The following is a 14,120-nucleotide window of genomic DNA, read 5'->3' as shown; positions in this document are numbered from 1 at the left end:
CAAAAAAAAAAAAAAAAGATTCCTTTCAAAAGATTACTGCTAACTGAAAATGCACCTGGTCACCCAAGAGCTCTGATGAAAATGTACAAGAAGATGAATATTGTTTTCATGCCTACGAACACAAAATCCATTCTGCGCCCCCATGGATCAAGCAGTAATTTAGACAAACAAGTCTTATTATTTCAGAAATACATTTTGTAAGGGTATAGCTGCCATAGATAGTGACTCCTCTAATAGATCTGGGCAAAGTACACTGAAAACCTGCTTGAAAGAAGTGATCATTCTAGATGCCATTTGTGAACATTCATGACTCATGGGAGAAGGTCAAAATATCAACATTAACAAGATTTGGTACAAAGTTGATTCCAACACTCATGGATGACTTTGAGGGGTTCAAAGGGATTGAACTTCAGTGGAGGAAGTAACTGCAGAAAATGTGGAAAAAGTAAGAATTAGAAGTGGAACCTGGAGATGTGACGGAATTCCTGCAATCTCATAATGAAACTTGAAGGGATGAGGACTTGCCTCTTAGGAATGAGCAAAGAAAGTAGTTTCTTGAGATGGATTCTACTCCTGGTGAAGATGCTGTGAACACTGTTGAAATGACAACAAAGTATTTAGAATGAAGAGTCAACTGATGTGGCAAGCTTTATTACTGTCTTATTTTAAGAAACTACACAGACACCCCAACCTTTAGCAAAACCTCTGCCAGCAAAAAAGATTAGGAGTTGCTGAAGGCACAGATGAGTTTTAGTTTTTTGAAGCAATATGGTGTGTGCGTGTGTGTGCGTGTGTGTGTGTATTTTTTTTTAGTTGGATAGTTGGAGTCTTACTCCACTGCCCAGGCTGGAGTGCAGTGGCATGCTCATGGCCACCCAAGCATCGACCTGCTGGGCTCCAGCGAGTCCTCTGCCTCAGCCTTCCAAGTAGCCGGAACTACAGGCGCGTGCTATCATGCCTGGCTCATGTTTTTGATTTATTATAGAGATGAGGTCTCACCATGCTGCCCAGGCTGGCCTTGAACCTGCAGGCTCAGCCAATCCTCTTGCCTCAGCCTCCCAAAGTGCTGGGATTACAGGTTTGAGCCACCACACCTGGTCAGCAGTACAGTATTTTAAAATCAAGGGGGATATATATTTTAGCCACAATGCCACTGCACACTTAACAGGCTATTGAATAGTGTAAACATAACTTTAATATGCCTTAGAAAACCAAGAAATTCATATGACTTACTTTATTTTGATATTCACTTTATTGTGGTAGTTTGGAACCGACCCTGCAATATCTCTGAGGTATGCCTGTACTTATTATTCTTCTGTGGACTAGAAGTGATACTATCTTCTCAATTAGGTAAAATGGTTATTTGCTATCCATGACTACTATTTGTAGGTTATAGAAGACAGAAATTCTAAACATTATCATCACCATCCCAAATTCAAAGAAATAGCACACTTCAGCATCAGAAAGTTGTGGTAATGGTATAGATCCTGGAGCCAGACTGCCTGTATAAGACTCCTACTCCTTCACTTAATGGCTGTGTGATTCTGCCAAGTTTCTTTGCCACTGTGTCTCAAGCTCCCCACCTGTAAAAGGGGAAAACAATGTACCTGTTTCATGGCGTATTTTGAGTACTAAATAGGTTACGAAACTCGAGTCTTTAAAAAGTACTTGGCAAACACAGTAAAAACTACTTAAATCTTAGCCAGTATTAAAAGTTCTCCAAGAGAATTTAGTTAGTTACAATAGAAGGTCTAACTTAATTACTAAGTAACCAACTTAGTCAGTTAATAACTAAGGATCTACGAATGTGGGCCAAAGGAAAACCATCAACATGTACGGAATGCCATATTTAATGGCAATCACATTATTAGTATCAAATTCTTGTGTGTACTTGCTCTGTTTCAACAAAATCCATTTCAACATTAAAGCTCTTGGTAGGCTAGCATCTATCAAAATATGTCTTATGAAGTGCTATGTACAAGAGAATGCTTATTAATTTAAATTGCGGGTAATCCCCCCTCCAAATTTCTGTCCTTTGGGTCATTTAAAAATATCCTTTCGTCTCTATTTTTATTTATCAAGCATATGGAAAGTTGAGGAGTAAGCTGATGAGAGAGTGGACTTGAGGGAATGAGCCCATTGTGCGAGGCTGACACACGGCAGCTTCTGACACTGGAGAGGGTTCAGTAAAGATGAGCCCAGCTTTCCTGACTGTGTAGTCTTTAGAATGGCTCCTCATGCAACTCGGTTTAACTTCTCTAGGACAAATACGCCGGCTTAGTATATAAGGGGTATGCTCGCCTGAGCTCCCAAATTTGTATTTATTCAGGCTGACAACTATGACTGAAATACAAATTAAGTCTGGATAATGATGTAAAGGCAGTAGCTGGATTTTATTTATGCTGAATGGTGGGGGACCAATCGGGGGAAGGGGAAGACACAGAGTGAGAGTCTCAGGACTGACTTATGTGTTACTCTTAAACCTTGGCAGGCTGTCAGTTGCCCGGGGAAATCAAACTGGCCCAAAGAGAGCTGTCTGTAGAGCAGTGTGCATGTACTGTGCAGATTTTTCTGGCACTGGAAAAGCCTTACTTTCTTCAAATAACCCTATAGGGTTATTAATATAACCATTCCTCAACCTTTTTTCTTTTACTTTCAATCTGAAGAAAGAGGTCACTGTCTAAAGGTCTTAGCACAGGCAGAGAAAAAGATGCTTTCTGCCTAATGTGTGAAAGAAAACTATTGACTACTGAACATTTCCTATGACAGTTACTTGCTGAGAGCTCACATAGCTAATAATCTCTTCAATACCTATGTGCTCCATGTGTTGTTATAGTTAAGTTCTGTATGAAGCAATTGAGTCTGTAAGAGATAAAATAATTTGCCTGCGTTCAAAAAGCTTATAAGTGGAAGTAGGATTCATACCTAGCTTCTGTCTGATTTGATTCTGCTCTTTTAAAAATCTTTTTAGTAAACAAGGAATATTCTTAAAGTATGAAATTACCTGAGAACTTTTAAGTATAATTCGTTTGGTATTTAAATTTTGCGCAGTTTTCAAAACACAATGCTTTTCAAATTAGTAGGACCATTATAAGAATAAGACGTGACAGGGTTTTTATTACTGCTGCTTCTTGGGTGGTTGTGGCATGCAGCCTTATGAGTAAAACTACAGTTAAGGTATGGCGCGGCCCCAGCGTGACATATCTGAACGTGTTTTATGGTCTGAAGGGGGAATTACCAAGGCTTTGCAAACTTTAAAAACTTGTGCAAGACCTTCATTGTGGTTAAATATATACATATAATTGTTTTAAAACGTAGTAGTAGTATCTAACATGCAATGTTCTCAAAGTTGAATCATTCACAATCCATAGAAACCTGAAACAAGAAGCTTAATGATTTCTCTACTGTAGTGGTGTCAGTAACCAGAAACACAGAAACTTCAAAGCACTGTATGGCTTTAACCAATTATTTCTTCTTAGTGTTCTGGGAATATTATTTTATCCATTTGCTGACACCAAAAAGTGAAGAAGATACAAATTTGAGAGCCAACCTCAGTTCTTGATAACTAATGAACCCTAGAGGGAAAATAAAGAAGAGAGATAAAGGGAGACTGTGACTGAGATAGGCACTGAAAGAAGAATGTTATAATGATATAATTTTGATGAAGAAACCAGGAAACAGAGATTGATTTTCAGAGTGGGCTGGTATTAGAAACCGTTGTGCATGCTTTGTATATCTTTAAGTGCTTATAAGACAGAGCTATACTTGTAAAACTGTTTTTATGTATAATTTAGTTCAGTGGTATATGTATGAAAATGGAAAATGCTAAGATGCTAATATGCTAATAGGCAGCTAGAGTTTTATGACAGATAGAGATAGCCAGTTTCAGGCTCAGATATCTATAAAAACAAAGATATAGCATGTTTCTAAAATGTGCCTTTTTGGAATATTATACAAAAGTCAGATTAAAAAATATAAACTCTAAAAAGAAGCATTTAAAACAGATTTCAAAAGATAATAATCTCCCTAGCCCTGGAGGAAAGCAGTATATGGATACTTCAAGAGCATACATTGCCCCTGAGCACCAAGACACTGCTCATACACGTTGAATAAAGATTTACTGTTGGCACCACAAAGTAATGTGCTTTAAAATATTATTTTCTTAATATTTTTCTGTAGGTAAAAATATCAAAGAAAAGAAGCACAAAATGATCTCAGAAGAGAAGAAAACCACAGGAAGAAAGCTGTCATGTTCTGTGTTCAACTTCACAAAAGAATTTTTACTGGAGGTTAGAGCCTTTCAAATCTCTTGTCACTCAGGATATGAAATTCTAATCTAGCGGCGTGGCCAGTTGAGGCTCAGACTTAATCAAATATGCTGAGTAGCTGAAACAGGAGGTAGTTCACTTCTTTACTTCTGGTTTACATCTCAAACTGGCTTCTCACTTGCAAACTATGACAGTCCTTTGCTGTGTAAGCTCTGAAAACTCCAGGTGGGGGAAGGAGAATCAGCGCACACTTAATTGAGTTTACGAGATGAAAAGTTACATCACCCCAATTCACCTCAGTCTCCTCTGTCTTTAGGGAATGGTTGAATTTTATATAAAGCCTATTTATAAACCACTGCAAGTGATACTTGCATTCATCTTGCACTGTGACATCATTTCCTCATCAATAATTTAAGCATAAGAAATGGATTAAAGGGACTCTGAAGGGACTTCTCACACACGGAAAAATAGAAACCACTAAACTTTCCAAAATATTAATTCAGTCCTCTTACCTTGTTCTTTGATCTGACGAATTTGCTTCACAGTTTCTTTTAAGATTGCACATTTGTCAGGCTTGAAGTTAAAGTTGTCTATATCATTAAAATTTGCAAAAATCAACTCTGCAAGTTCTTCTATATATTTATTTTCTTGTTCACGATTACGTTTTTCGGTGCTCCTTTTGGGGCTAAAGAGAGAAACACATGTTTTTATGGTGTATTTGAAAAAGAGCTATTATGAAAAAAAGTCAGACAAGTTTAATACAAAGGTAGCAAACAAGAGTTATACATAGAAGTACTTTGAGTAGAAAAAAAAATCAATTTACCTAAAATGTTGCATTTTTTAAAAAAAGACAAACTTAGCCCAGTTTGTAATTCTATGTGTAATTCTGTGATTAATATCTCCCACTGGACTGTCAGCTTCACAATGACAAGGATCTGGATGACGGTACTCATAATGTCATGCTTCACACAAGTGGGCATCAAATTCATTGTTCAATAAATAAAGCAATGTTTTAAAAAGATAAGGGAAGTACAAAGGAAAGTTAACCTAGTTATAATAGAAATAAATAAATTAAAAAACTTCTGGTAAACCATAAAAAATAATAAAATCAAATCCCCATTAATTTCATAGGCTTCTTTAGAATGACGATAAGCAAACCAAACAGCCGTTTAGATCATGCAAAAAGTCACAATACAACTAGAAGCAAAAGCGAAACCGACCCAGGAAATCTGCTAACTGTCCAAGCTGAATGACATGCAAGATATAAACAAATGATTCAATTTCAACTAAAGTTTTAAAAAGTTAAAGGAAGGAAAAAATACCAAAATTGGCAAAATATTCTCATTTGAATTTCACAAAATAGAAAGCTCAAAAGTTCCTTTTGATAATAACAGTGTACCATTATTTTCTCAAGTGCAGTAGAGGGCTCTCTAAACAACATTCAGAACAACACAACAAGGAAGAAAAGCAAGTCGCTTCATGTATGAGCTTTCTGTATTTTTATATATAATTATCTGTATATAATATTAATTTTAAAATTTTGAAAATTTGCAATAGAATTCCATATAATCATCTCTAAATATGTTTTATTTTCATAAATAGGCCTAAAATATAAGACAATTTCTCCATTTTTACAGTGTTTACATGATTTTTCCAATATCACCTCGTGAGCTACTGGCAGAGCAGGGATCAGAATTTGTTTTTTTTCTAAGTCTAATTTTTACCCCTAGCTTCTGTTTTATTAAGTACAGGGAAGGGAGGGAGTGGCTAGAATGCTTAGAATAGCTCAGTTTCCATTCTGGCCCCCTCCACTGGCTTCCACACATACCACACAAGATAATAAATACATGACAAACAGGTGAGAAAGAGGAGCTGTGTTACAAAGACCCCTGAGAACCCCAGGGAGAAGGCTCGGAGACATGTCTACCCCACCAAGGCACCAGCACAGCTCCACCCACTGGAACAGTTCCCATTTATCCTACTGCCTCTCAGTAAGGCTCCTGAGTATGAAAGGCTGTCTGACAGACAGAAGGTTGTGGTTTACCAGGAAGTACTAGGGAACCTAGGAGCTGGTGGCTGGGATGTGGAGAGTGGAGATTTAATTGGCTTGATGTTTTGCTTGGCAACTAGAAGGGGGAAAGGGAATACAAAATACTGGCTTTTTGCCCTTTCTTCTTCTCTGCCTCTCTTGATGACTTTTCCTAGCCCTCTTCCCTACTATTTTCATGTCTGATGTTTTTACTGGCCATTAGATAGAAGTTGCTGTTTTTATTTAATTTTTAAAATCATTTATACGATTTAAAACATCAAAGAGTGAAAGTTCTCTCTTCTACCTTTGTTCCCTATCTGCCTAGTGCTCATCCATCCAAGTGGGTACAACTATTGTGGTTTCTTGATTATCCTAAAACAATACGATTATAGATTCTTTTTCTCTTTGTTGTTTAGATAAATGGTATTCACTAACAATTCTCTTAAGAGTTATTTTTTTCATATTAATCCATAGAGCGTCCTTGTTCCTTATTATAGCTACATTGTGATACAGCTAATAGATGTACTGTAGTGGTTTAACACATTTAGGTTTTTCCTGATCATTTACAAATTGAGTGCCCTCATATATATTCATATGTAAGTGCATACCATAGAAAAATTTCTAGAAGCAGAACTAGTTCAAAGAGGATATGCATTTATAATTTTGACACTGCCAAACAAAATAACTCACTTCCACCTATAATATATGAAATGAAATTTGCCATAAATTTTTTGTTTTATTCACTAAGGGCCACAATCCTTGTCCTCAACTTAAAAGTAGATTTAACATTTCATGTCATTAGAAATAAAACAAACAAAAAGCAAAACCCAATATAAAACTAACAGCAAATCATTTAACTATAGGATCGTCCTGTGGTTATAACATTCTGTGATCTGACAGAAAAGAAAATGGGAAAAACTCAAGATTACTGAATAAAATCTTAGGAGTCAAATACACAGGGGACACCCGAAGTGTAAAGCTTTCTTCTTCTTGTAAAGAAGAATAAAATCTGTAACTGATTAGCATATTTAAAGTATAAGCTAATATATATGTAAAACTTTAATTGTTAAGGAGAAAAACCAAACACAATATTTGAGTGGAGAGTAAAATCAATGCTAAAATAACAAAGAAGCATGCATATGGCTTTAATAGACAATGTGATTCTTTTTCTTAGTAAGACTCTAACCTGGGTCCAAGTTGGTCAGAACATTCCTTGCGTTTTCTTGTCTCTGCCCTGGACGGGTCAGAGGTATTTTCTCCCATCCCACTCATCTTGAACACATATCAGCAACTAAAACAGAAAACAGAGAGGGAAAAAAGTGAACAGGGATGATGCTAAAGTAGCTGGTCTTTTACCAACAATTAAGGAATTCTGACTCCAATCAGAAATCTGACACCAGTAATTAACACATTGTTTTGATTTTGCATGTATAATCACCAATATAAAAGCTGTCTTTTCTTAAAACACTGTTGAAAAGCTAAACAAACATAAAGGTTAACATTTTAAAAACAAGAAGCCTACCTCACTCCGCCCAAGCTCTTAGACAGGAGTTGGGTAGGTCAACAGTACCGTGAGCTACAGTCTGCTAGCTCTGTGGCTTGGGCGGCCAGCCTCCAGCTTGGAGAGCAATCTTGCACCATGTGGAAAATACAGGTGTTGCAAGGGGCTCCTCCCAGTCTCTATTTTGGGTTGGTCAAAGTGAAATCTCTTCTGTAATAGCTTACCCATGACAGATAGCTGGGAAGGGCCGGTGTTGTGACACTAAATTTAGCCAGGTGGCTTTGACACCCTCCTCACTGTAGCCCCCACTTCCCACACAAGGCCTCGGAAGCAGTGCCACCAAGTGGGGATCGTCTTGCCTTCTTCAGGAGGCTCACTGCCTCACTGCTGCCCCCTTGGCACCCTCTCTCCATGGTTGCTGCCTCCCTGTGCACATCTCCTTGCCCATCACGGCACAATGGCTTCCTTCGTTCATAGCCTGCCACCCCTGAACTTTCCTTCCCTCCCTTGGTTCTAGCTGTTATCACTCAAGGTCCTAAGATGTAGCCAAAAATCCAGGGGAACTTTATTGAATCCGAGGGGGGGACGTGATCAGCTCCTGCTTGCTTATCCCTTTCAGTAAGAAAATAAAAAGAGATGCAACAGGAGAATTAGTACAATCCTCTGGTCGTCACTAGCAGAATGAACATAACATTTAAGTGAGCAGGAACAAGAGAGAAATAGAGAGTTAAACAAAGAGACTTTACAAGATATTGAAGAAACCCTAAAAGACAGTTACCCACTCAGAGTGCTTAATAACTGCCTAGCAAAAGAAAAAATCAACGCAACCAGCAAAGTCCCAGTCGGCATTTAAAGGTCTTTCCCAGAGCTCCAAGTCCATGCTGTTTCCCTTTTGCTCTGTCCCCTGGGATTCTACATCACCTTTGCCCTTTTTTACTTCTTGTAGTGACTTTTTTTCCTTTCCAGATTGGACCAAAAATCAAAGGAAGGCCAAGTCAGTGGAAGATGAAAACTTAAGAAAGATGTCAGAGGACAATAGGTTCATCAAGAGCAAGGAAGGTCAAGGATGGCCGGGTGTGGTGGCTCACGCCTGTAATCACAGCACTTTGGGAGGCCAAGGAGGGCGGATAGCTTGAGCCAAGGAGCTGGAGACCAGCCTGGACAACACAGTGACACCTTGTTACTACTCAAACAAACAAACAAACCCCCAAAAGATTAGCCAGATGTGGTGGTGTGCACCTGTAGTCCCAACTACCCAGGAGGCTGAGGCGGAAGGATGGCCTGAGTCCAGGAGGTCAAGGCTGGGGTGAGGCATGATTGTGCTACTGCTCTCCAGCCTGGGCAACAGAGTGAGATCCCAACTCCCTCCACCAAAGAAAAGAGAGAGAAAGAAAACAACACATACCAAGCCAACTGCCTCACCACTGCTTTCCATGTAATCTGGGCTGGCACTCACTCTGAGTCTCACTACAATCATTTCTGCTGGCCACTGCTCTAACCCAAGAGGGCATTAGAGTTAATTTTTTAAAAAGAATCATATGTACGTAGGATGAAGAAATATTGTATCAGTTGACGAAGTTGTACCAATCGCACATTCAGTTAGAAGAGGTCACACAGAGGGGTACAATTCTGAGAGCTCATGCCCAAGCTTCTTGCTGGTGACAGCGATGCAACCAAGTCCTAATGTCCTGTACCAGGGTCACAATTTTGGCCTGGTAAGTATAATCTGTACTTAGTTAGTATTCATTTAGCATTTGCAAGTACCAAACAATGTACGGGTTCAAAGACAAACTATGAGAGGCAGGACAGCAGAGAAGCTAAGGGCCAGTGTCCATGTCCAAGCTGTACCACTTGGTTAGTCATGAGGACCGTAAGAAGTTACTTTACCCCTCATACCTTAATTACCTCTTCTGTAAAATGGGAATAATCATTAGCATCTATAGCACAGGGCTGCTGAGTGGGTTAGCAAATAACAGACATGGAATTTGTATGCAGACTTATGTAACTCCTGATCTTAACTAAAATGTTTACAGCCAAAGGTCGATCATCAAATAAGCCATTCTTCCTCTGATCACACAGGCACACATCAGGTGGGAGAAGCAACAAGATCTGAAATAGTATGGGTTTCTGTGTTTGGCTCTTTTTCTGCCATCTAGATATTATTTGTTCAACAAAGGCTGCCTGCCATTATAAATGAAGCTCGTGCTGTGAAGAACATAAGGAGGAATGCTGCTCTTAGGCAGAAACCAGGGTGAGAGGGGAGGTCAATTTATGCAGACAGGAAATACTCCAATAAGTACAAGCAGTATTACACAACTGTGTGCACTCCTCTATACTGTGAGATTTGAGAGAGAGCGTGGAGTGGGTTGGAATGGGGAGGAGGCGAGCCAGGCCTTGAGAAAGGGTAAGATTTTAGGTGAGTGGTGGGGTGACATGGGCAGGGCACTGCAGGATGTATAAGGAAGGGGACCGGGGCTAAAGTAAAAACCTGAATACCACAACTTTTCTCCGACGACACCTTACAAACATTCATTTTCAGTACTTGTCTCTGAATCACCATTTTCCTTGGTTTCACTAATGAGCGTGTAAGAAAAAACATTGCATGTCCAATCTAAGCAAGTTTTCAGCAAATGACCTAGGGAATTTTCACCCTGAAAGACGCTTTTTATAAGTCACTAAGTATAACCATCAAGATATTGCAGAATACCCTAGAAAGTAGATACAGGTGATAAGTTTTGTTGATGAAATGGCTGTCTCCCTCTCAAAAAAGTATCTCCATGCATACTAAAAAGTATAGTACCATTAAAAATATCAGAAAGCTTTTCAACAGATAATTAAGATAAATGACTAGCCAGGCGCGGTGGCTCACGCATATAATCCCAGCACTGTGGAAGGCCAAGGTGAGAGGACTGTCTGAGCCTGAGGGTTCAAGACCAGCCTGGGCAACTTGGCTAGACCTCATCTCTACAATAAATCAAAAAATTGCCAGGCATGGTGGCATGTGCCTGTAGTTCCAGCGGGCCGAGGCTGTGGTGGCCAGGAGCATGCAACTGCCCTCCAGCCTGGGTAACAGAGTGGGATTCCAACTAAAAAACTAACTAACTAACTAAATAAATAAATAAATGACTGTTTTACTACTTAAAGTAATATATAACCAGTAAGGAGATTTAGCATTGTCTACCTTTAAATGTCCCAAAATATATATACTAGTAATTATAACATTGCATGAGGGGACAGCACTGCCATATTTCAATAAAGGGACCAAAGGGAGGTAAGAAGTGAAGCAAGAGTGAACGTTTTCTAGTTTAAGTATAGTAAAACTATCTGAGCAGACTGTTTACATTTTGCTCATACCTACTCAAGGTTGGCTTACAAACCACTCTATTTGTAGCTTTAAAACACCATTAATTTCCTCTTTAAGTAAGTTATTTAAATGCCAAGTTTTCCTTTTAATTATGTAATGTACCTTAAACATATTTCCTCAACATCTAAAAATTTCAGCTTTATGAACATGTGACTGCTTCCTTATTTTTCTGTGTCTGCCCATATATCCTCTTTTCTGAGTGATTTTCCTGGGCCATGTGCCCCCAGTACACGTTTCCAACCAACCTTTATACCACTAAAGGGGGGCAGAGTCCAAACACTTGGCAAACACAAGACAAGGAAGGGCAGAAGCTTCCCGTGGGAAAAGGGCTGGTGCCAAGCCCAAGGGGCAGGGGATGGCCAACACGAAGGGATGCCTGCCTGCCTGATCACTGCTACTCACACGGGGGGGGAATAAAAAATCCTGGCCAGGCACTGTGGCTCATGCCTGGAATCCCACCATTTTGGAAGGCCTAGGTGGGAGGATCGTTGGAGGCCAGGAGTTCAAAACCAGCTTGGGCAACATAGCAAGACCTTATCTCTTAAAGAGAGAGAGAGAGAGAGAGAGAGAGAGAGAGAAGAGAGAGAGAGAGGGGAGAGAGAAGAAGGAGGAGGAAGAGGAGAAGAAGGAGAAGAAGAAAAGGAAGGAAAACAAATCCGAAACCAAAAGAGAGAGAGAGAGAGAGAACTTAAAGTTGGCATGAAGAAGGGAGGATGTGGGGAAGGGGTGACAGGCAGTGACAGGTCCCTACAGGCCTCTGTCTGGCTAGCCAGCAGTAGCTGCAGTCCTAGAGTGGACGTGGACTTCTTCCCTGCTCTTTAGGGGCCAACCAAATAAATCACAGAGAACTTCATGAGAGAGGTGCTCTACGAGAAGAACTGTGGTGCTCTGATCTAGACAACTGTCTGCTTTGTATTCTTAATGCTCTCTGTGAGGCTTGGCGGCAGCAAGTGCTAGTATTTCACAGTAGAACATGTGGCAGGGCCAGGTAAGTTCATATTCAACACCCACTCAAAATTCTGGGCAAAGAAGAAATGACACAAATAAAAACCAATGATAGATAAGCTATACACAAGACTTACTTATTCATTCACCGAAAAATACCTAAAGTGAAATATTCTACATGGATAGATGAGCTTAATTTCCAGTGCAAAGGTAGGAGATAGAAAATACTGAAGGGCAACACTGAAGGTTTTAAAATTGTATTTGGTCACCAGTCCTGAATTAACAGTTTCTTATAATCTCTGCATCTTTTTGTTATTCACATGAAATTAAAATCCTTAAGCATTTCACTCTCCATTCTGAAGCTGTTCAACATAAACCACAAACACTGAAAATGACATAAGCAAATGCTCAGGCTGTATTTGATGGTAATTACAGTCATTGAGAGCAAACCAGTTTCTACCAGATGTTAGGGGTTGTGAAAGGACAAGACTGGAAAAGAAGTTTCAGTTTGTCCGTTCTTGTAATCTGTGCCAACACAATAGCCCTGCTTTTACTGTGACAGTAACATCCTCCTTCCGTCCTTTGATATTAACTTGCATGAGCTAGGCAGCAGAGGAAAGAGTTACAGTCACAAGATTAGTATTTTATTTTTAAAAAGTAACAATATTCTGGGAGGAGTGAACAACGCCAGTTGAATCCTTAGCATAACAACAGAAAGCAAAATAAAATGTGGAAACCTCAATACAATGAAAAATGCACTCTTTTATGTAATTCATCAACACAACCGAAAAGATAACAAAGCTGTTGCTCACAATACAGCCTCATACCATTAAAGATAATCATCCAGGATTCATGTAAATGATAATATGCATTTATCAATACAGGTCATCTTCCAAACAAGGCCTGTAAAACTGTCAGATATATTATATACTGAACACATTCAGTTAAAGAATAAATAAAGATAATGCTACTGAACTCCAAACATAATAATGTGATCAAACATCAGATCTCTATTGCTTGCTTCAAGAAATACTTTTAAGTTAGGCCCTCTCCCAAATTCCTTACTTTGTGATGACATTTACAGTGAAATTTCCCAAGTTAAAAATGAAATAGAAAGAACCACTGAAACAACTTCTCTTATCAATGTCTACACAGGGAGGCCATGCCCGATAAATCATCTAGCTCTCAGAATAAGACCAGAAAGGCTTCTATAGCTCCCAAGGCCTTCCAGGTTCCTTTCAAGCTCTCTTTTATAAGAGATACATGAAATTATTGTGTAATATGTAGTCTGATCCTTCACCAACTTTTAAAACCGAGAAACGCTCAAGCAATATTAAAAGTATACATACATGCCAACTTTAAATACTTTTTCCACTCTACTCTATTAATAAACTATGAAAAAATAATCTTGCAGAGCCCACCACTGCTCAGAAGCCCACCTCAACAGCTAAAGCTGCATTCATATTTATCTCAAATGAAAACATTTACTCATTCTAAACTGGAAACAGTTTTTCCCTCAAAGTATACTGTGTTCTAGGAGAGATCCCTTTATTATAAAAGGGCACAATTTCTGGGCCACACTCTGATAAGTCTAAGAAAACACAGTATCTAATGCTTCAATAAACAAAATGTGCTTTTTGGCAGCAGATGCCTGAGAAAGGTAGAAAAGAGAGTGGGCCAAACCTTGGAGTCAGTAAGATGATACAGAAGGAAAGACATCCAGTTGACAGAGGAGGTGAAATACTTCTTTCCAAACAGTGTTAATTGGTCAAAATTACCCAAAGCAAACATTATTTTGGCAACACCTCAACTTTTGGCAACAGTTAAATAAATATTCCACGCAGGAAATAATACAGACTATGCAAGGATATGCTGTTGATTCATACACAGAATCATCACACATACAGATAAAACAAGTAGAACTATGTAGATTTACTAAATGCAGGGTATGAAAGGACACAGAAAATCAAACTTATCTTCCCACTAGCAAACAAGTAATGCAAATAACACAGT

The 14,120-nt window shown here is 39.0% G+C and overlaps 1 protein-coding gene across 8 annotated transcripts in view; it reads right to left on the bottom strand.

Moving 5' to 3' along the window:
- Positions 1–14,120, bottom strand: part of NCOA2 (nuclear receptor coactivator 2) — a 303,080-nt gene that overhangs the window by 102,320 nt on the left and 186,640 nt on the right. For all 8 annotated transcript variants that reach the window (XM_021718737.1, XM_021718740.1, XM_021718742.1 and 5 more), the window contains 2 exons: positions 7,484–7,588; positions 4,781–4,953 (listed from right to left, as the gene is read on the bottom strand). In XM_021718737.1, coding sequence (XP_021574412.1) covers positions 4,781–4,953; positions 7,484–7,569 — 259 coding nt within the window. In that variant the 5' untranslated portion in view covers positions 7,570–7,588. The remainder of the gene's footprint in view (positions 1–4,780; positions 4,954–7,483; positions 7,589–14,120) is intronic.

Source organism: Carlito syrichta, unplaced genomic scaffold (genome assembly GCF_000164805.1).
Source record: "Carlito syrichta isolate Samal-C Ts95f unplaced genomic scaffold, Tarsius_syrichta-2.0.1 Scaffold313380, whole genome shotgun sequence".
Classification (NCBI taxonomy): Eukaryota; Metazoa; Chordata; class Mammalia; order Primates; family Tarsiidae; genus Carlito; species Carlito syrichta.
The sequence above is the reverse complement of the archived record's forward strand: the minus strand, read 5'-3'. Positions and strand labels throughout refer to the sequence as shown.